General features: G+C 29.1%; 1 protein-coding gene across 1 annotated transcript in view; it reads left to right on the top strand.

Moving 5' to 3' along the window:
- Lim3 (Lim3 homeobox protein) overlaps nucleotides 1-23693 on the top strand; it is a 28504-nt gene extending 4811 nt beyond the window's left edge. The window contains exons 2-8 of the mRNA XM_074253616.1: nucleotides 2470-2514; nucleotides 19322-19496; nucleotides 20279-20481; nucleotides 20667-20859; nucleotides 20975-21147; nucleotides 21737-21952; nucleotides 22028-23693. Coding sequence (XP_074109717.1) covers nucleotides 2470-2514; nucleotides 19322-19496; nucleotides 20279-20481; nucleotides 20667-20859; nucleotides 20975-21147; nucleotides 21737-21952; nucleotides 22028-22206 — 1184 coding nt within the window. The 3' untranslated portion in view covers nucleotides 22207-23693. The remainder of the gene's footprint in view (nucleotides 1-2469; nucleotides 2515-19321; nucleotides 19497-20278; nucleotides 20482-20666; nucleotides 20860-20974; nucleotides 21148-21736; nucleotides 21953-22027) is intronic.
- Nucleotides 23694-25060: the final 1367 nt, after the last annotated feature.

Here is a 25060-nt window from a genome sequence, read left to right as displayed (position 1 = left end):
ATTAAGACAATTTTGTACAAATTAATAATTAATGATTGACATTAATTTAATATGTTATATTATCATATTTAAGCTTCTTATTCAATAGGTCTGTCAATACTTATTGTTAATTGTAATCTCGTGATGTAGATACAAGTCTGTTGTTTGAAACTCGTAAATTTAAATTCGGTGATTTCATTCAATCTATTAAATGACCTTAGGCAATTATTTTTCGGTAATCAAAGCAGATGATTTTTTATCGCAAGGCCACTGGGGCAAGGTTGCAAACTTTTTATTTATTTCTTTTATTTAGAGCAATTAATCCTTCGAATTTGTTTATCTGATTGCACTGAAATGAGTTTAATTTTTTTTTTTACAAAATTTAACGCTCAAGGGGTTGGCTTAGCGCTGTAGGGTTAGAGCGTGAGGGTGAAAAGAAAATGGCCGGCTAGAAAAATAATCAACGTATAAAGTTTGTTGAAAAAAATTGAATCTTTGTGACTAAAAAAAAATTATTGACATATTTTAACTGTCTAAACGTTTCAAATGACTGAAAAAGTATGGGAAGCCGCGTGCAATGGCTATCAAATTACCGAAAAATAAAAAAAGTATCCCAGGATATAATACAATATCTTTTTATTCAACCGTAAAAAATTGTGTGCTTTTACTTAAGTGATATCAAATGAATTTATAACTTATTCTAATGTCTGTCGTCTGAAAGTTTATTGTGTTAATCTTTTGTTTATTGGGATTAACGAAAAGACATGTAGTATAAGGATGATCAAACTGGGGTTCAAGGTGACAAGAGACAAGTTGACAATTGATAATACGGACTTTAAAATAATCAATCTATGAGAGCAAGTGACCTCGAGGAAAGTCCACATTCAGACAATCGCCCACATATTGTTTGTATTTGTTGTGCAAAATACACTCGGCTATATTTATCAAGTTTTATTTTCCTATTATTATTATTATTATTATTATTATTATTATTATTATTATTATTATTATTATTTATATGAATGCATGTTAAATTAAATTTAATTGATTTTATTAAAAAGTTTTAAATTAAAATTATTTAACTCTTGGTGGAAATAAATAAATTTTTTTTTTTTTTTTTATTATTAATTGTAGTAATGATAATAATAACAATCATTTTTAATCTATTTTAAAAATATAAGTCAAAATTAATATTATTATTACTTTTAAATTTTAATAATAACTATGTGACGTTTTTAAAGATATACGCTCATCCCGATGTTATACTCATCAAGAGCTTTCATTTGAGTACCCACATGCATTTTTGATATATTTTTCATATATACATATATATAAATATATAAAATATATGAAAAATTGATGTGGGTACTCAAATGAAAGGTCTCGATGAGTTTAACATCGTGATGAGTTTATATCTTTAAAAAGGTCAATATTTCACAAGATACAAGGTAATTTCTTAATTATGAATCTAAATACTTTTATTATTTAGGCTTTTATTATTATTAATAAATAAATTAAAAATTCCGATACTTTAACTAAATTAAAAAAAAATTAATTTACTTCCACCAAAATAACTTTTAATTATATTAATACTAAAAAACATTTTAATTAATACTTCTCTACTACAAAAATGACTAAATAATTTTCCAATCAGTAAATAATTTATGAAAATGATCAATCAAATTAATTTTTATATAAACTGTAAATTTTCACTGAAATGATTTTCAATTAATGTTTATAAAATTAATTGCTTACAGCAACGTAACTCAATAACTTTTGATGGTGTAAATTAAACAAAATGTAAATAATTTCCAAAGCGATTAATTGAATTTATCGGAGCAAAAGAAAAAAACAATTATTAAAATACTATTACGGAGATAAAAGGCTTAGAAGGCAGTGACATGATAAACCTTGTGGTAATCCAATATGTAAGTAGTGTTGCATTGTCAAAGAGTAACATAACTATCGCTGGAACTTTCCCTATTACGTGGGAACCGGCCTGGGGGTTGGAGGTTACCGCGGGGTTTGTTTTCGCGAGGTTCAAGGGGATGTTTGATACATATAGGATATATGGTTGTAGGGGGCGTGTTTGGTGGTTCAATATCGGGCCGGTACTCACTTTGACGGCACGTGACTACTCAACGGATACTGTTTGCGTAACATAATCATATACACAGCGTAATCAGTATATATATGTGTAATATGTGTTGTGTAGCAGGAAATATCCTATTATGTAGCAGCAGAGCGAAGGCTCGAGGTGTTTACTGCAACCCAGGATGCATTGTTACTAAAACCGCTGGGTTCCCGTCGGATTAAGTACCTCTTGATGGGAACTAAACTGCGTTTACTCTTTTTATTGTTTCGCTAGTCTTACATGCGGCTCATATTTTTATTTTTTTCACTCGTTTAAACAATTATCACAATAAATATTATTTTTAATCATAAAAATTATTTTTTTTTTTATTTTTATTTTTACTATTTATGTTTTAGACTTTGAAGATGATAGACAATGTCATATACCCATCAAAAAAGAACGTGAGTTTATTTTTATTTTATTCTGCTTAATATTAATAAAAAAAAATCAAATTTTTTTTTGACAAAAAAAAAATGTCGGCTAGGCTTTTGAGCGAAATCACTCGACTCGCCCGGATAGATGCTGGATGAGTCTTTGAAGTGCGTATTAAAACACTCTTTATACTCGACTCGAGTGTGTCGGACTATTTTGTATCATCAAAAAGAGAAAAAAGAAAAGAGAGCTACTAAAGCTCTGGTATAGAAGGATAAACCTCCCTATGACTTTGTCGATCTTCACGTCATACTATACCCATATGTCACTAAAATCCACTCACCTTTGAGCTCGATCTCTATCCGAACCTTCGCTACTTGTTACAGGCTACTTACTACAGTTGGTCATCTCTCAACGCGATTGTTGTTTAAAAACCCATTGATGTTGCTTTTAACCTCTTAGGATTTAAATATGCGGGCTTAATCATTTTTTCTTGTAAAAAATTTATTTTTTTAATCTATATTTAGATTAAAATTTAATAATAATTATTTTGACTTTTAATTTTACAATAAATTATTATTAAAAATTTTTGATTCAAAATTTAAGTCAATAATTCTCACCAATATCTGGTGAAATATTGACCTTTTTAAAGATATAAGCTCATTTTGATGTTACACTCATTAAGACCTTTCATTTGAGTACCCACATCAATTTTTCATATATTTATATATTTTATATATATGTATATATGAAAAATATATGAAAATGCATGTAGGTACTCAAATGAAAGCTCTTGATGAGTGTAACATCAGGATGAGCTTAAATTTTTAAAAAGATCAATATTTAAGGAATTATGCTGCAATTTAACAAAATTAATTATTTAATAAAGTAAAATTTTATTTATTTGTATTTTACAAATCACGGCAGTCACATAGTCACTACAAGGTTGCTAATTGTTATTATTATTATTCTCTGGTTAAAAATTTAAACTTAATAATAGTAATAATAATAATAATAATATAAAAAAGTTATTGATGTATGTAATGTCAGGCCACATAAATGTCCTTTATAATCTTTACGACTATATTTTGAAAGCACATGGCGAGTAAACTCGTGTATACATATTCTAGGACACGTTGAAGCACCAGTTGTCCTGGCACGCTTAGACACGTGCCCGACACGTGGTCACTGATGAGTGGATTGTTCATTCCGCTGGCCTGATGCACCTCCACATGTACTTCACCGCTATAAACTTATGGGCTTGCTTTTATTTCTTCGAGGGCGTGTTTCTGTTTTATGTTAGATTTTACAAAGTAGACACAGAATAATGTTACAACAGTTTATTATCTCCTCCTCCATTCGATTTCAAAGGAGTCCGGTATTTTCAATAAACAAATTATTCTCTTAAATTATTTTCTAACTTCTCTTTGAGTCAAGATTTTTTTTAACTAAGTTCAAAAATTCTAAACCCATTAGTTAAATAAAAAACAATGTTAAATATTCAAACGCATTAACAATTCATGCAGCCAAATGGTTTGTGTGTCGCTAAATCGATAACTTTCCATGAGTGTTCACAAGTCCATTAAGATAATTACTATCGAACTATTTTCCTCATATACGTGTTATTCGTTCCTTTATCATATATATTTGTTCTACATGTATAGGTAACACTAAAAATTATTATATTAAATACTATATATATTTATCTTTAACATTAAAAAAAAAAAAAAAAAAAAAAAAATTAATTTGATTCAAGAAAAAAATTCTTGAATGAAGTAAAATTTACTAAAGTCAAAAAAATTTTTTTAATTCTAGAATTTTTTTAAATTAAAGCAATAAAAAAATTTATATTAAAAATATATGTATTTTACATATTTAAATTACATTAAAAATATCTAAAAAATTTTTCTACAGTTTAAAAAATATTTAAAAAAATTTTAAAACACATTTTTTGTTAAAAAAAATATTTTAGTTTCTTAAAATATCAATTAACACTCCGTAAAAATTTCCATTCACAATAAAATATATAAATCAGGTAGTAAACTGTCTATAATTGATAATAATTCTCGCTAATCACTATTCCAGTTCAAGTAGTTCTCATTAATTTAAAACAAACAAAGCTGTTGATGACCTTGCCTAGTGTAAATACATTTATCAAAAAAATATATATTTATAAAACTAAAGTACATCGATCCTATAGATTATAAATAATGAACAACTTATCGAGACTGAAAAAGTAAAAAAATAGGACAAAAGCGAGCGATGATCGATCTAAATTCTAAATTCAGAATCTAAAACTTAAATAAACCATCCGATCACGGTCAATGAGTCTGGGTGTTGGAAAGGTGACTTTTATTGTCCTGAAAAATAGGTGACAGTTTACAATAGACTCGGCACTCCTTTTATATATACAAACCAAACTAAACTACAACGTAACTATACGGTATAGATATATATTTATAGCTTGTTTGGCCATTATTCTCACATCCCGTCATGTTATACAATTTTTAGACCAGGTTTAATCATCCATGTTCTCTTTATTCGCGGAGTTTATTTACAGGAATATAAATACAGCCCAGACTGTGTACATTTTTAATTTAGAGTGTGTGTATTAATATTAATGTGGAAAAAATAATATAAAAAGGATACTAAAAGCGAGTAATATGAGTAGAATTAATCCAAAGGACATTTGGTGCACACGAGTCGCCACGCGACTGACATTACTCGAGTTTTTGGATACAAAATTTATTAGAATAGATTTGCAGCTTACAAAAGACCGAAAATTAATAACAAATTATCAGATTGAATGATTTTATTGTTGAAAGTCGGTCAGAATTTTTTTTATAAATGTAAAATGTAAATTTTTCTATGCAAAAGTTGATAAATACAATTTTTAACGGCCAAATAATTAAATAAAGTAATTAGTGTTAATTTTGGGCGCCAGTTAAAGAATTTTTCACAATAATTGGTAATTAATTTAGAGACTAAATTTTTATGTAGCTTTTTTTTTAACTTTTTGCAAAAAAACATTTAATTTTGATCAATATTGTTGAGTAAAAGCCAAAATTTGATAGATTTTCTTACCAAAAAATTAAAAAAATTATTCAGGCTTGATTAGTGATCACTTTGGGCGCCAGTTCAAAAACTTTAATGACTTTATAAACCGTATTAAAAATTTTTGTATAAAAAAAAGAAGTAAACTTAGAAGAAATGAATGTTTTTGAAGAGAGAATAAAGTTTTAATTTGAAGGGTTGAAATGGCTCATTTATGAATATAAAGTTTGCATAATCAAGCTCTACAAAGTACTGAGCGTCATTAAAGTTAATCAATGTGGCTTCTTGAATTTCAAAACTTTCCTATTAATTTTTATTTCAACAATTTACTGTGAAAAAAAAAAAAAAAAAAAAGTTGACAAATTTAACGGGATTCTAGTGAAAACATAAACACCGGACAAATAAATAAATAATGGATATTAATGATGAGCAAAGAAGCATGACAAGACTAATGGATTTTTATCAATTGGTAAGTGGATGAAGCAATAAATCATAAATTACAGGCATTATAATAATTACACCTGAGTACTTTCGAGTACAAGCATTATGGCACAAGCCGATTTATCTAATACCCAGGATGTTAATGCACTCAGAGCGTTATCAGTTAAATAAATCAGTCACGCACGCGTAACATTTATCATTACTATCAATATTAACCACCAAAACAAGGAAACAGAGTAAAAAATTTTATCGTAGAAAAATATTTTTAAAAATCCTTGATTTTAGTTGACGTGTAGAGAAAAAGAAAGAAGTCAATGGATGGAACAATTGAAAAAGCAGGGACTTGCTCCATTGTCGAGAGCTCCATTCTTTCCTCCCTCGCAGATAATAATAACATTGACGTAAAAGTTTGTCTCCGCATTTTATTCTCCTGTTCTTTCATAGCTGTCGAGAGTAGAAGCTCTGGTTCTTGTTTTCGCTTGGATATGATATGGATCCATGGAGCTTTGCGAACATTGAACATTGAGCGTAACCCAGCCCACCCGTTCCTGGCTTCCAACTTCTAATCAACGGATGCGTGTACCTATTAGGGTGGTTATTGTGCGTGGGTGTACTTCCAATAGGGTAACTTATACGCCGGTGCTTCTTTTCTGTCTATATGTACATACATTTTTTTTCATGATGTTCTCTTCGTATCCCGCTAACTTCTTCGAACACTATCCGAGTGTCGGTTGTCACGTTCTGTCATGATCTTATCGCCCAGGGCTGTTTGTCTGCTCTCAAAGCTTCCAGCTTTTTTTTTACAGTAAGAAATTATCGTCTTTTTTTTCTTTTATTTAGAAATTCTTTCAATAATAAATTTTTTCAATTTATTTATATTAGAAACAAAGAAGAAGAATATTGATCCGATATAATATCGGAATTTCATGGAAATTTAAACTATTGATCCGTATTATAAAAAAATTTTCTGGAAAAAAATTCGCGTGACTGAAAAAATAAAAAATATAAGTGGTAGATTTTCAAAGCCAGGGCGTATAAAACACATTATTTGAAAAGTTAAATGACTACTACCTATATAAGCTATACCTAGTGTCTCTATCTTGACGATCGCGCATCTGCCGGGTATTTTGGTGAATCACTCGGGTGTCTGCTCCACATTATGGCTTCCGTAAATGCAGTCCACGGGTGTTCCGGGATATTGCGTTCCCCAATTCCAGAGCAGAAGTCCTGCTTCATGGTCAGCTGGGATACTATAACTATTAACTTTGAAACTTTCAAATTATCTATCCACCCGCCGACTATTAACTTTTGATTTTATTAAAAAAATACTGTAATATTGCTCCTTTGTTTTGATTTATCGTCTTTATATTTATTCACTAGGTTTTTGATGAATAATATTTTAATTTAATTTCAAAACTTGTCACAAAAATTACTTATAAAATTCAGAGTTTAAAAATTAGTCCTGTTTTTTGAGCAATAAAAAAAAAATTCTTGATCTCAATAAAATTTCTTTAAAATAATTTTATCCAGCTAGAAATTTTTTTTTTTTTTTTTTTTTTTGAACAAAATAAATTTTTTGATCAATGCACAATTGATGAAAATTAATTGAAGATACTATTAGAAGCATGATAGATGATGATATAAACCACTCAAAAGTGAGCTAATGTGAATAATAATAAGGAGACGAAAGCCGCTAAATAAACAGATTCGTTAACCACGTTATGCGTATGCGAGTATGAGCCTAACCAAACATTGACATGCTCGATCATTTTGATCCCTCGTCGGCACCAGTCGGCTAGATGTAGACATTCATAGTTGTGTGTGTGTGTGTATCCACCATCTGGCCGGTTTGCCTGGACAAAACCCCTGTACAGAGCGAATGCAGTACAGAGTAATTCAGATATGTTATAATGCCGGGATGTGTGATGTGGATCAGGCTCTGAATATTCCTACCAGGGGTTTAAATATAAATGAAAAGAGTAAAGAGGGGGTGGGGTGCTCGACTCTTGTAAGAGCCTTCAAAAGGGTGCCAATGAGGGCTATTAGGACGCGATATGTTTTTCTATTCCACAGATTTCCGCACTTTCACTTGACTTTTTTTGTTACCTCTTTAATACATATTCATTTAATTAAAACAAATTAATTTGATTCAAGAGAAAAATTTTTGAACTAAAACAATTTTGTCTTGAATCAAAAATTAACTTTTAAAACTTTAAATGTCTATTAATTGTACAAAAAAAAATTTAATAGGATTTTTTTTAATTCAAAAATTAAAAAAAAGGCCTTTTATTGTAATACCCACAATAACGAGAAACCGAACAAATTTCCTATTGAAATAAAACTTGAATATAGATCTATCGCGGCTAATACTTTTCTCTGTGCACTGTATATATTATTCTCATGCATGGTGAACGGAAACTATGCGCTATTACTGTAAAAACTGGAGCTTATATTATCAACTATGGGGATCGTTATAAAAGGGAGATATTCTGAAGACCCACAGGACTGTTAATATTAAAAAAATCCTCTATTGTCTGATCAATGCTCTTGATACACCTGATCAAATTCAAAATTATTAAAATTTCCCTACAATTTTTTTTATTTAATTTTAAATTTATTAAAATTATATTTAAATGGTCTACAGAAAAAAAAAAAAAAAATTGAATCAACGCACTTGTGGAATAATATTTAGACATAAATAATGGAAAAACAATAGTTTTAACACTTATAACATTTTTAAAAGACAATTTGCTTTTTAAATAAATAAAAAAAAATTATTCCGTGCACAGAAAAAAAAAAAATTTCTTGAACCAAAAAAATTTTAAGGAAGGCCAAAGTTATTTTGGAGCAAAAAGAAATTTTCTTGGTTTAAAAAAAATTTAATTTCGTTCAAGAAATTTTAATTTCATTTAAAAGTATTTTATTTATTTTATTTTAATTAATTTTAATATGTAAAATGAAATTATGAGGCGTGAATTTTTGAATTTTCCAAATTTTTTATAATTTTGTCTACAATTTATTTTCAGTACAAGAGTAAATATTTTTTTAGATTTAATTATTTCTTTTTCTTCAGTTTACTAAACACTATTGATAAAAATAGAATTTTTTTTTTCTACAATCTAAAATCTCCAACTTACCGTAGAGTAGACGAATGTGTACAATAGATAACGCCGTACTGATGAATTCCCCCGGGTCTTCATTAGCGTCACCTGAATCATGCGTCACGCAAACATCCATACCATCTTTGTCTATAAATATAAATATATACCTTTTATATTTATGAACATGTAATGTAGTTGAATAGAGATGGAGATAGTAACAATTAATTATCCGACTTCTAGCCATTGATAACTCTATCTCTCTGAAAATGCTTTGTGCCTTCTAAAAAATAATTCAAACATTTATTTATCAATTCCTCGAGGAAGTTGATTGAAGAGTAAGTAATTACAATCAATACAAGCACTGCAAATAGTTGCTTAGTGCTTGAGAACCTGGACAATATGATCGGTGATTTCCACGAGTATCGCTGATAACCATCCCCCGGTACTCGACAAATTCACCGGGCGGATATCGGCATGATCTTCGGTTCTATTCGCCAAACGAGAACAAGAGTCCGTGTAACTCGTGGGATTGTCCTTGTTCCCGTTCTCCTTGGGGATATTTTGTCAGGGGACTATACGGATTTCATCCTTCATCCCTCGGGAATCTGAGTGGTTTCACCGTTAATTACCCGAGACTCATTAATCCCCGTTCCCAGTTTTGTTCTTCGTTCTGTCGGCTTTCGATAAGTCTTCTTTTTTTTTCTCCAGAAATTTTTTTATAAAATCCCTATTTTTTATGGTAATACAATTGCAATGCTTTGAAATATTGCTCTGTGGTAATCTTTATGCCTGTCACGTGGCGGACATCAATCAATGTCCCTGCACTCTGTGGTACTTGTACTTGTGATTGTTATTTTTTATTGTTGGAAGAGATAATATAAGTGAACCTGACTCGATGATGTCGACACTAGACAGTAGACTTGTGGTGACACGCGACCGGAAAATTATTTTTCTTGCTGATTATTTTGTATTTAGCACTTTGAACAGGGTTAGATCTAATGCATTTATTAATAATTTTTAGATTAATAGAAAAAATTCATTCATTTGATAAGTTATAAAATTTTTACAAAAGTTTTTTATTATTTTATTACTCAGGTTGTTATAGTAATATAAACTAGATTTTTGGTTGTTGGATAATTTAAATAAAAAATAATTTTTAATTTTGCTTTTGTAAGTTAAATTGTGCTTCTTCTTTTTGTAATTGCGCTCTTTTGAAACGGGCCTTGACAAATTTTAAATAATAGAAAAAAAATCCTTTTGGAGCGACATTGGAAATTTTTGAATAAAAATTTACTGAAGGTAGACAAAATAATTTTCATAATGTTTATTATTATTATTGTTATTTTTATTGGCTTAAATTTTTAATCAATGAATTTTAATAATAATAATAATAATAATAATAATAATAATAATAATAATAATAAAATAAAAAAAATAAAAATATTAAAAGCAGAAACAATAAACCAGAGAGAATTTATAATTTTTGAGTAAATCTAAAGCCAGAGGGAAAGCAAAAAGCACGTGGATCCCGAGTGAATTGAAGCCTCTAGATCGAGCCCTCTTAGGGTAGGATATTCCGCACATTTTCACATGTCGGACTATCACAAGAGCATGAAAGTGTGGGAGTATGAGCTTGCACGTGGCCTAACTCACCTCGCACACAAATACACAAATGTCGGTGCCGTGTCTCTCTGATTTCCCTGGAGATTTAACTCGGCTCTGTATGTTCAATGAGTGTGCTCTCTCTATATACATATATACATATATTCCCTGTTAAAATGTGTCTGTGACTATCCCTTTGCCTTTGCCTTATAGCCTTAACTTTTCGTATGGGCAATGCCTCTGGCCTGACACACACTAAACTCTCGGGCTTCCATCTTATCGCGTGATCCCAATTATTAGTCCCAGATTTTATCAATAATTCCCTTAAATTAAAAATAAATACAAGCCCATTGATCCTTTCTGCTAATACTTTGTGCCTTTACTTGTTAACATTCACTTTCACTATTAAAAAAATTTCGTGACTTTGAATTGTAAAAAAAAAATTTTCTTAATTTTTTTTTAATACAAAAATAAAAATTAAATTGAAAAAGGAGTTGATAATTATTATATTAATTTTGTCACGGTTATTAAATCAACTAATTGTTTCCGGTGGTTTTTATAAACCAAAGCCCAGGAAATGAATTCCTTCTTTCAATCCGCTGATTTAATAAAACTTTCTGCAGTTCAGTGATTGCAGCTGACTGCTGACTCTGAGGGATGACTCCACAACTTTATAAATAACTTTGTGATAAAATAATTAAATTAACAGAGGGTCGTATTTTGATTTTTATAGTTCTATAGTTTGATAGTGTTGTTTTCCTGTTTGAGGATCCAACCAGTAAATTTAAAAACATCTGCTGAGGAAACCCTTAACTTAATGAAGACCTCAAAAAGAGGGGCACGTGCTAGCGAAGCCATTTCGTAAAATAAAAAATTTTATTTTTTTTTTTTACCCCTGGTTACGTTTTAGTCACGGTGTTATTACAGGTGGTTGAGAAAATAAACTCTTCAATGAAACTGATACGGTTCCGACACTCGATATTACTTTTAATACTTTACTTGACCTTTACTTATTGAGTTTAAAGTCTAAATTTAACTTAAAGGGCATTTACTTTAAAAGTTTTATCAATAATTTTTTTTTTCTAATTTTTAAACAATTTTTTCTATTTTTTCATATTATTATTATTATTATTATTATTATTATTATTGTTTTCAGAGAATTTTTGAACATATAATTTCAATACAAGTCTCAAAAATGATTTATAAATTAAAAAAGTTAAGTAATGAGTTAAATTCTCACATTATATCAATGTACAGGTCCCGCGGGTAAAAAAAGGCAAAAGGCCGAAGGGCAGTGGTTCTTCAGGGAGTTATGGGAACATTGTAACTGTAGATCAACAATATACAAGTGTCGGATGATCCACAGTTTATACTATCTGTTAGGATGTGTTGTGGGAGAACTAAACTGAAACAGGAGATAGTATGTTACTTGGTAGCATATTGCTTGGCCCATGGGGCCAAACCCGCGTGAGAAGACGTCTCGGTCAGACTCCAATGCGTTACACCATTGTATCACATTGTGTTGATGCTTGTTGTTGGTGCTGCGCATTTTACAGAGATGCCCATTTCAAGCTCGGGAATAGTACCCGAGGGTACAAGTGATAAACTCCGTATTTTAGATGCGACAATAAAAAAATTACGTTCTCAGGCTTAGAAACTGAAACAAAAATTTTTTTTAGTGCTAGTAAATTAATATAATAAGGCAAAAAATTTATTTTTTTTAATTTAAAAATATTTAAAAAAAAAATCTAGAAATTTTGTCCAATAGCACTTAGAGATTACTATTAGATTGAATACCTCCAGAAAAAAATAAAAAAAAACTAGTTCTATAAAAAGTAAGCGTATTTACATTTGATTAAACGTCATAAAGATCTAAAATGGCCAGATAACTGTTGCAAACGAGCGTATAACAAGAAGCCACTTGGAGAGTAACTTCGGTAATAGATTAAAGCCATCTCCCCCTCGGGCTGGTATATATTGTCCCGTTAACACCCTCATGCTTAGCTTCTATGCACCAGCAGATCCCATCCCTGGAATACAGAGAACATAACAGAATAGAATGCTCCCAAGTTCTCCTTTTTGGTTCACTTGACCCTACTTGTCTGCAATTCACAGCGACATTTAAATGCTAAGCCATCCCCTTTCCCTGAACTTACTCTTATCTGTGTAGAGTATAGTAATAGTGATAGTAACAGTAACAGTAAGCTCTTTCTACTCACGTGCGCTTACATAGGATTCACGATCCTCGATACAGGAATATATGATCAGATACATGCGCGCGCAATAATAGTAGTAGTGATAGTGATAGTAATAATAGTGTAATAGTAATACATGCAGGGTGTGGTGTTGACTCCACGCAATTTACTTAATGTACTCGCTAAATACTCTAACCCTCACATTACTTTCTCTTTCTCTCTTTCTAGACATCATATGTATTATACGATATATATATATATATATAGACTTTATAAATATATATGTGATTTTAAAACCGGACTGATATTAAAACTGTACATGATTTTTATCGTGCGCTACTGATAAGAATGAGTTTTAGTACTTATACTTTATTTTTTATGGTACGTGTATGATATTAAGGACGTAGAGTTAGAATTAGAGTTATATTGTCGTGATTTAAAGCTGATAAGTGCGCACGTGTTAGATTAACGGCTAATGGACTTGTTGATTTTTTTTTTTGTTTATTTAAATTGACTCGGATATGAGGATTTTATGGGTGCGATAATATAACATATAAAAATTTTTATTTATTGTTTTTTCATGATGGAAAATGTAAAAGGTTACTTGGAATTTTTATTCGAAAATTTAATGGCAATTTTAATTGAAGAAAAAAATTTTTTTTAATTTATTTTTAGTAAAGGGTTTAATTAAAGCTTTGAAAATTATTTTACATGATTTAAAATTCTATTTTTATTAAGTCAAGAATTAGTATTATTTATATTATTAAAAGAATAAGAAAAATTTTGTCTTTAAAGAATAATAATAATAATAATAATAATAATTATTATTATTATTATTATTATTATTATTATTATTATTATTATTTTCTTTCAAATAGTGCCAAAATAATAATAATAAAAAATAAAATATTAGAATTTTTGCCGTCCATATTTTATTTTCCGCAAAAAAGAAAAAATAATAATAAAACTAGGAAATCGGGAAGATAAAAAAAAAAAAAAAAAAGAAGAGTAAAAGCAAAAAGCAAAATGCAAAAAGCAAATATAACCCTCTATATATAATATTTTACATACCCTCGTACTGGTGTGTACAGTATTCATTCTCTTATATTACCCACTTGCTTGGACACATTGTGTACGTATATTTTATACCTATTTGCACGTTATTCTTCGCATATTTTCCTTTCATACATGCAGTTATAAGCGTATATATGACCAAATGTTTTACGTGTTCTCTCAGCTAGAAAATTCAAATATGTCAAAAATTTTATTTATTTATTAATTGTGTTTATTTTACTCCAAGACAAACACACTTGTGATCAAAAAGAAATAGATAATGAAATGTAATCAAATTATTTATTTAAAGTTATTTTAAAAATTCAAACTTGCAAAAAAATAGTAAATACCGTTTAAAGCGAATAATTGATTAAAAGATTGAAGTTTGAAAAGGTTTGGGCTGAGGGGTAGTATTTGGGCGTACCGGGATGAATAACGAGCTGCGATAAATTAGGGACCCTTTTAGCATGAATGCTCCGAATCTATGATTGTCACTCCGGCCCATTTACGCATATGGTTATAAGTTATAATAGAATTCAGTAAAAGACACCCTTGCCTTCCATTTCTATTTCTCTGCAACTCCAAAACTCTAATATAACTACCAAGATCCACATTAAATCCCAAATAATGCTCTGCGGTAATAATAATCGTCTCGAGTCCAACATTTGGCTGGTGTTCAAACCCAAAAGTCATGCGTACCCGTAATCAATGTCTAATTTATATTTATATTCAGTATTCACCATGTATATACACTTTATTTAATATGGATTTCACCCTATCTACCCTACTTTACTTTTACTTTACCATTATTATTTTATATTGCTTTTACTATCAATATCCATATATGTGATTTATACTTTTTCAATTAATTTTCTATTATGCCTAAAACCCTTTTTTAAATATTTGCTATTGATAAAATATTTATTATACTCACATGTGTTTTTTTAACATTAATATTAATAGAGAAAAAATACAAAATTTTGTTATTTTTTCACCTTTTAAAAATTTTTTTACCAAAAATTTTTTATACACTTTTTCTGGTTAAAATTATTATTACTAGCAATCTTGCAGTCACTAATTAACTGCTGCGACTTGTGAACTTGTGACTTTTATTAAATTGCACTGTACTTTCTTAAATATTGACATTTTTAACGATATAAGCTCATCCCGATGTTACACACACCAAGAGCTTTCATTTGAGTACCCACATGCATTTTCATATATTTTTCATATATTCATATATATAATATATATAAAATATATAAAAAATTGATGTGGGTACTCAAATGAAAGCTCTTAATGAGTGTAACATCAGGATGAGCTTATATCTTTAAAAATGTCAATAGTTCACAAGATACAAGGTCATTTCTTAATTATGCATCTAGAGATGAGAAATAATCAAAATAACAATTTTTTGTTTAAAAATTAAAAAACAATTTTTTTATAAAAAAGTAAAGATTTGTTTAATTTATTAAATAAAAAAAAATGCACATTTTATTTTATTGTTAATAAAAAAAAAAAAAAATTACAGAGTGGAAGGAGAAAAGAAATGAGGATGAGGGAAGATAAAAATAAAAATAAAAAGTAAAGTCGTAATTTGTCAGGTTAAGGGTGACATTGGAGGGTGTATATCTCTTGTCATGCTTTCACGAGGGACTCCTTATTCTCTTTTGAAATTCATTCTTGCGAGATAGAGAGTGGAGAATAGAGTAGAGACTCAACTCGTACATGTGTGGATAAGGAGATGTAGGTGGCCCCCTGCGGTGACTTTTTTTAGTGCTGTGACGAGTTCTGTAGGCGTGTCGACGCGCCCGGCACTTCCGACTGCGTCCTACCACCCCTTGAGCTTTGCCCGCGTACGTCTAGTACGCTTTCTAGACCTGCTGTCTCTCTCAGATACGCCAGATACGGCCAGCAAACTTATAAACGCCCTTGGGACTTTGCTCTATGGTTATTTTCATTTTTGCGCAAACGCACTTTCAATTTTTCCTTTTTTTTTTTTTTTTTTTTTAATTTTTTTTTTTAATTTTAAAGTATTTAATAAATTTTGGAGTTCAAAAATTTTTAATTGTTTAAAAGAATTAAATTTGAGTTTTAAAAGTTTGGTAAAATTTGAAAAATGAACGAAAATTTTATAAATAATTTGAAAATTTGAAAATTGTATAAAAATTCAAAGTTTAAATTTTGTAAATAGAAAAAAAATTTTTAATTCAAAATTTATTAAAGAAATTTACAATTTATCAAAAATATCAACATTTTATTCAAGAAATTATAAAAAATTTTTTTAATAAAAAAATTCAAAGTTTAAAAATTATAAAAACTTTAAAAATAAAAATTAAAATCCAAAAATTTTTTCAAACAAATAAACTCCAAAAAAATTAGTTTCGTTTCTTTTTTCTTTAACACTGCCACAAAAACCGACAAAATTTTTTATCTATTAATTTTTTTTTTTGAATTTTATTGCATGTCATAGTAAAAAAAGGAAGAAAGCAGATGATTTTCCAGAAGACCCCACACAAAATAAAAGGTCAGATGACTTGACTACTCTGTTGAATAAAAATGCGGTAAACCATGATTTTTTTATTACGTAACACATCTGAATAAATCCACACATGTAGGATGTAGATTACCGCTAGTAAGAGACAAAGAGCAAGCTCTAGCGAGTCCTGAAAAAGAACTAATACCAAAAGTGCTCGTGTACAATGAAAATGACTAGGGTAACGCCAATGACGCGTACGACAGATTTTATGGGGACCCGTACACGTACGAAGGATAGGTACCTCAGGAAATAAATGTACACGACACAACTCACAACGTGTATGCAAAATTATGAGCCATATGTCGTCTCGTCTCGGGCTAAGCAACGTGCCACCTTCCTAGCTTCCACTAGCTTTCTACATAGCTATGTACCGGCTTGTATATTGATATATCTCACTTTTATTGCTTAATTTCATCGGCAGTACAGTCTGTCAGGTGGAAAATCCCTTTTTCATGGTAAGTTAGCCGCTGGATCAATTTTATTTTTATTTTTTTTTTATTTATTCGTGAATAATAATAAAACCTGCCAAAATTTTCTGCATAAATATAATTTAAGCAATGAACCATCCAGCGTTCTATTCTGATTCACGTCAACTGAGATATTTTATTTTATTTGGAACCCAATGATGCATATTATGTTAGACATGAAATTTTATTCAATACATTTAAATTATAAATTTATGCTTTTATGCTTCAGTTAAAATAATCAAATTTATTTTTTTTTAATTTTCTCTGCATATGTTATTTGTTGGAGGATTATTTGTGGAAAAGGTCATTCCCCAGCGTGTCATGGAGGTCACTGTCTTGTCATCCTAAGCCATCTGAACGCATCCTGGCCTAAGTAAAAGTATGCGGGTAAACACCAACATTTTAAACCAGATTTATTTACTCTTTTTTTACTCCAAAAATTTTTTTTCCTCTAATAAATCGTAAAAAAAAATTTTTAAAGTACCCTTAAAAAATATCTTAGATGCTATTTTTTTCTTGTCCCATTTTTATTTAAAAATACCTCCAAAATTTTCTTTTAAGAATTTTTACTCTTTAAAAATCTTCGAATTAAAAAATAATTTCTTCAAAAATTCCAAAAAAAATTTTTTAGTGAAAAGTTTATTTTTTTTTGTGCAAATTTACAAAAATAATTATTCAACAAAAAAATTAATCAAATAAAATTCATTTGAATCGAAAAAAATGTCTTTCTTTATTAAATCAAGACGGAAAATTTCTTCAAAATAATTTTATTAATTTTTTAGCCAAATTATTTTTTTTATGTTAAGTAAAAAAATTCTTAAACTAAAAAATTAAGTAAATTTAATTTAATTCATCAATTTTCCGTCTGAATTTAATCAAATAAAACTCTTCAAAATAATTTTCTTAATTCAAAAAATTTTTTTTTAGTGTATAAAAAAAAAAAAAACAAAATTTCAACAAATGCAAACAAGATTAAATCCGAACTCTTACTTCCGATACAGCAGTGATTGGTTTCTCTTTCATTTAGATTTTCTTCTCTTCAACTCAGCAACATTTTACTTCTATTCATATTTTCATCTCGACAGATATCTCTCCAACATCTAGATAATATGTAGCATAAAATACATAGCATACATACCCGAAATCTCGAGAATAGAGAGTAGAGACTGCACGCCATACTGGGGGCGGCAGCGTCCCGACCAATCGTCACCCTCGCGGGGGCGATAAGGGTTGCTACCACACCCAGGCGCCCAACCACCCTCAGTAAAGTCCTCTTCGTAGTATCTCTCTAGCAGCGCTTCTCTCGACAACCAGCGAGCCGCCGAACCACCCCCAGATATTTCTGTCCTGTTCCACTATTTTATTCCCCACTTCATCCCTGAGCTACACGTGCGCACCAGCGTCACAGCTCAGGATAATCAGTCGTGCGCGTGTTGTCGCGCCGTCCAGACTGCACATACATTATTTAGATGAAAAATATTATTTTAAACTTGTAAAAATAATTAAAAAATTTTTGTGAAATTAAAATAAAAAATTTTAATTAAAAAAAAATTAAAAATTAAAAATAGTGTCTAAAAAATTGATAAAATTTTTGTAAAAAAAAAAAAAAAAAAAAAAAAAATATCTAAAAGAGACAAAGAGTGAAATCAATGATCATTAAGCGATCCAACAATAAAATCGATTAGATAAAGTCTGTTCCCATGCCCGTGGCCGAGATATCTTATGTAAGATGTGTTGGTGTGTTGAACAAGTCCAGTGACTAAACAGTTTATCTGCACACAATATATGTCGATATGTTTATATTATCTATATAGACATACAGATAGATTTATAGAGCAGAGAGAGATAAGGACAGAGATGCGCGGCGGCGATCTCGATCTCGATCGATAAACTCCGCGCTAGTAAGGGGGTAGCTCGCGGCGAACCGCTGACAGCTCGCGGCTTTTATTTATCATGATTGGCCTAGATATGTTGGGCTCCGAGATGTTCTCATTGGACAGTCGGATGTATCGCGGTCGTGGTGACGTGCTGACGCCTCCGCAAAGCAGTCCTGAGAGTCATTATAGTCATATTAATAATAATAGTAATAATTTGGGGAATAGTAAAGATTTTAAATTTGATAGTGAACGAATTACGCTTCCTAAAAATATTCCTGATATTTTATTGTGTAAGTTTTGGAATTTTTTGAATTTCCGATTTAATAATTATTGATTTTTTTTTTATTTATAAAAATTGAATAAAATTTTATTATTGATTTTTTTTAATTTAAAAAAATTAAATAAAGTTTTAATTTGATTATTTTTTTGGATTTTGAAAAATTAAAAATTTTTTTTCTTGATTTTTTTGAATTAATTAATAAAATTGTGTATTTATTTTTGTTTTAGCATCGATACCAAAGTGTGGAGGCTGTCAAGAAGCAATTCTCGATAAAATAATTCTGAGGGTACTGGACAGATGCTGGCACGCTAAATGTCTTACCTGTCGAGAGTGTGGCGCTAGACTAACGAATAGTTGTTTTGAGAAAAACGGCTTTGTTTTTTGCAAAGATGATTTTTACAAGTAAGTATTTATTTTTTAATATTCAAAAATTATAGAAATTATCGAGAAAGTGAAAAAATTTTAATATTTATAATAATACTGAAATATTAAAGAAAAGTTTATCGAATTTTGATATTAATAAAACACTTAGTAAACTTTTTGATAATAAAAAAGAGTGAAAGGAAGTTTGTTTTAAGAATCGGAAAATAAAACAAAGAAGAAAGGTGGCTTGGAAAAAAATGTGGGTAATAAATAAAATAAAAATATAGGGGTAATAAAAAAAAAAAAAAATAAATGTTTTTAAGATACGGGCAAGAATATAAGGGTAATGTGATCAGTATTGATTGCTTGGTACCGATACCTTTTGTGGCAAGAATAAATTCTTTGGGAAGTTATCGTTATCATTAATCACTGATCCCCAGTGTGTTGTCTTATTAAATTAGCTGATAAATTTATTAAAGAGCGTACATTTACTGGCCCGGTAGCTTTTTTTTAATTAATTTTCTTAAATATTAACTATTAATTTAATTATTTAAATTTAAATATTAATTTATTTTTTAAAATTTAAATATTGATTTAATTTTTAAAATTTTGATAAAAATAAAAAGAATTTTTTGCTGTAAATATATAATTAATATTAGAATTTATTCATATTTTTTAAAACTGTTGAAAAATTATTTTTTAGCGGCTAAAAAAATTGACAAAAAATTTTTTTCTAAAGAAAAAAAAAAAAATGATATACTAATTATTTGTAACTTTGTGAATGTAATGTCAAATGTTACGTGTTGTTGGTATGACGACAGACGGTACGGGACAAAGTGCGCTAGCTGTAACGAGGGCCTGGCTCCATCCCAGGTCGTCAGAAGGGCGTCTAATTTTGTTTACCACCTCACGTGCTTCTCCTGCGCATTCTGCTCGAGACAGTTGGACACTGGGGACGAGTATTATCTCATGGAAGACAGGAAAATTGTTTGCAAGCCTGATTACGAGCAAGCCAAGGCTAAAGGTAAATGTAATTTATAAACATAAATACACTGATAAAAAAAATTAACTTAACTCAAGAGCCAAAATCTTGAACTAAAAATACTTAAAACAAGAATATCATTGTCTAAGAAAATTTTCTTGTTTCAATAGTATAATATTGATCATTTTTTAAAATATTAAATAATTATTTAGAAATGGAATTTACAGAGTTAGCTGACGGTGGAAGCATCGATGGTGATCAACCGAACAAGAGGCCAAGAACAACAATAACAGCCAAACAATTGGAAACACTTAAACTGGCGTACAATAATAGTCCAAAGCCTGCACGGCATGTTAGGGAACAATTGTCCCAAGACACGGGATTAGACATGCGTGTGGTTCAAGTTTGGTTTCAAAATAGGTAATGTCCAAAATTTGACCTTAGATTGATTATTATTATTATTAATTTTTTATTTATTTAATTTATTATTAATTATCATATTAAATTAATAAAACAATAATTAATTACCTTTTAGGAGAGCTAAAGAGAAGAGACTGAAGAAAGATTCCAATAGATCGAGATGGTCCCACTTTTTCCGAAATAATTCGGGTAGTTTTAAGGGCAGCGGTGGTCATTCGCCGCGCCACGAAAAGCTCCTGGATAAAGACGAGCTTAAAGTTGACTTGGATTCTTCGTTTGGTCACCACGGTACGTAAAAAAAAAAAAAAAAAAAAAAAAAAAAAAAAAAATTAATTTTCAATCAATATCCCAGATAAAGGTTTAATTAAAAAAATAAAGTTTGCTCGCGGCAGAATGAAATTTAGAGCCCAAACAAAGACCGGATCCAGCCTCAGTTGATCTCGCTTAGGTCTACTTCTTCCTCATCCTCATCCTCGCGCTAGTATCTCAGCCGAGACAGGCTTACTCGTCAAATATTCAAGAGATTGCTCGGTTAACTGCCAGATGCCAGAGCAGACCCGTGATTTTGCCAAGATTGCTCGAGCAGGACGATAACTATACTCTGTACCTCCCCAGCTTCCGCAGCCGATGCCCTCGGGCTTTTTATCGTATAAACTACTTTAAAAAAAAATATTTTTATTTTTTTGTCGAGAAGCTTTTTTATTTTTAAAATTGAATCATTTTAATTACTTCTGAAATAATTTGACCTTGACCTTTATTTTTCTTAAAAAAATTATAAGATACATTTTTTTTTTATAAAATTAAACTTTTTTTATGAAACTTATGTTTAAGATTTTTTTTTAAATATTTTTTATTAATTTAATAAAATATTTTACAGATCTAAGCAACGACAGTTACAGTACAGTAGTAAACATGGGTCTAGACGGAGATGGATTGAGTCCAAGCGCAGGTGGAGGAAACAGCGGGGGTGGTCCACCCCGTGGTTACTTGGGTGCAACGACACCTCCTTATTTAACAACGTCCAGATCACCGTCCTTACCACCACACTTTCCGTATCCTTCCGACGCTGGACTATCTGTCTACACGAATCTCGGTAAATATTATTTTATACAAATTAATAACTAATAAATTAAATCAATTAATACTATTTAATAATTTAAAAAAAAAGGAGGACCAGGTGGAATGGTGCCAGGACCAGCGTCAGATTTAAGCAATGAATCGAGTGGCGGTGGCGGCGGAGGTGGTGGAGGTGGTGGAGGTGGCTATCCTGACTTTCCACCCTCACCTGACTCATGGCTCGGAGAAGCGCCTCAGCATCCTCACCATCATCCTCACTACGCCACATAACCCATTAAAATTTAAAATTTAATTATTTAAGAAAATTAAATTTATTATTTATTAAATTTCATCTAAAACAATTTATTTTGACGGTTAAATATGAAAATGCGAACAGCCGGATTTTTACTTCCGTATTTTAGCTGGCTAAATCAAGATTCAAAAATACTATCGTTCGCATATTTATATCTAATTAGGGTGGTGCTTATTTTAGATTATTTTGAGGTTTTATTACAATTTTTAGATTAATTTTCGTTCCATCTGTTCCATTATCCGGGTAAAAAAAATTCTATGTGAAAAATCGTTCTCACAAATAATATTATATATAATTATAAATTTTTTTTTATGATTATGTATAATTATATAGACTTATTTATAATTCTATATAATTATACAAAAATTATAAACATCATTTTAGATGATTATATTATATCATATATAATTTTTTTTCGGGTAATAAAAAATACTTCAGTGGAATTTTAATGCATTGATAGGATAAAAAAAATTTAGTCAAAATTCATTTGAAATTATATTCAAAAAAAGAACCACTCTAATATACATCTACTACATATACATATATAAATAATATTTAATAGATTTATATATTTATGTACAAGTTCCTTCTTAAATTAAATATTAACGTAGAGTCAAGGCCATTAAAAATTAATAATTAATTTTATTTAGAAGTGATACGAATTTTACAAATTATTAAAAAAAAAAAAAAAAAAAAAAAAAAAAAAAATATTTAATAACGATACTAAATAATATTAATGATTATTATAATTATAACAATAAATGTCCTGGATGGTGTGCATAAATAACTGACGCTTGTGTAAAAGTAGATATTGATTTTTAAAAAAATTAACTTCTTAAAGTGTCATGTAAATATTTTATTATTAATTTAAACCATAAATTTGGAAGATATTAAAAAAATTTTTGGCCCAACACAATTTCAGTTAAATGAAGTAATAACAATTTGTATATAATGAAGATGTATTTATATATAAATTATTATTTCTGTTTTTATTTGACATTAAATTAAAAATGTAATTAGTTAATATATAAATATATTTACGATGTAATTATTCGTATGAGTGTTGTAAAAAATAGCGACTAAAAATATCGATAATTGTAAATTTAAATCGTTTGCCATTTAGTTATTACGTGGAACAAATCGCTCGTGTAGAAGATAACTATAGAAATAATTGATAATTGATATAAATGATAATAAAAATAAATCTAACGGTGGGGATGTGGAGATTAAATATAGAATGTATAATATTAGCGTAAAGTTAATTGTATGAAATGAGTGAAGAAATGTAAATGCGATTGATGATATGGAGATCGTGCTGATTAAAATTTGTGATGGGAATTAAAATAGAGTTGAGAAGAAATGTTTGTCGGCAAGATAAGATGTGTTCGCAAATTTAACCAACAGACTACGAATCTTTATATTATTATCTAGTCATCAAGTGATAATAAAAGAAAATTTATCATAATTTACATTTATCATTCTTTTATTATTTTTATATTTTTCAGATTTAGTGATTTACTGTCGACATATCTTTGATATTTAAAGGGAAAGTCCAGAAGAATTTATATGTTACCTTAGGGTAGATATTTTTTCAACTGCAAGTCCTTTAGAATTCTTCATTGCCTACAGCGTCTACAATTTTATCAAGAGTTAGAATGAGGTCGGATTTTTAAATTTTATTTATTACAAAATAATTAATAATTAAAAAAATTATTATCGAATAAAAATTTATTTATTAAACAATCAATAAAAAATTGATTAGCAAAAAAATAAATTTATTTCACGGTTTAAAAGAATCGATTTTTTTTTTTTTTTTTTTTAATGCTTTATTATTAAATTCTACAACATCTCTAGAATATTGTCCTAAAATTACAAATCGATCCGAATAATAGTTTCGGAGATACAGTTTCCTCGAAAATTACTCAACCGATCTTGACAAAATTTTAGACAGGCCTTCGAGATATAATTTACAAGGTACGGCTTGAACGGAAGATTTTTTTTTTTATTCAATTACAACTAATTAAAAAAAAAAAAATTCCACGAAATTTTAGACAAATTTTCAATTTTTTTGTAAAATCCTCTGCCAAAAATCCAATTTTCATTTTTTTTTTTTTTTTTTTTTTTTTCACTTCAAAAGCATACACTTTACAGATCCTAAAATAAATCTTTAAAATTTCCATAAAAAGTTAATCCATGCTACTTAAAATATTTTTCAGGATTTTGTGTTGTATTTATAGATCTTGACTATTTCGGTTTCTCCCACATAGACAACGGTATTTTGAACTTATACTATTTTAGGTATGTAGTCAAGCGTTCGATAAGCGTTAAATAACAGAAATTTTATCTACACTGGTAATCAACTTTCTCGAAAGAAGAAAAAATAACAATTTTGTAAGAATAATTAACATTTTTTAAAGTACTGATAAAATTCCTTAAAAATTCTTTTTTTTTTAACATTATTTTAATTAAATTAAAAATATATTTATTAGTTTTAAAATACAAAATGTAAATTTTGTTTTTTTTCTAGAAAATTTCTTTAATTTTTTGAAGTAAATCTTAAAATTTTTCATTTTTCAAATATTCTAAAAATTTTCGGATCAAGATTGATTATTTCGGACAAATAATAAAGAATCTAACATCTTACATCTAAAAATATCCCACGGGTTTATTCATCAGCTGCCCTCATTTTATGCGTGATCATGAATCTTTGTCAAACCGAACCAGCTGTTCTTCTCTTAGGTATAAACTAAATTTTTCATAGGTCAATCGCGCTTTGGATCCTCAGCGCAACAATACGTGACATGGCCTATTTCGTTGGAAATTGTTCCCCTT

This window comes from Cotesia typhae, unplaced genomic scaffold, assembly GCF_013202065.1.
Source record: "Cotesia typhae breed Kobodo isofemale line unplaced genomic scaffold, CoteBio_Ctyphae contig_11, whole genome shotgun sequence".
Taxonomy (NCBI): Eukaryota; Metazoa; Arthropoda; class Insecta; order Hymenoptera; family Braconidae; genus Cotesia; species Cotesia typhae.
Note: the sequence above shows the minus strand (reverse complement) of the source record. Positions and strands in the feature narration are given on the sequence as shown.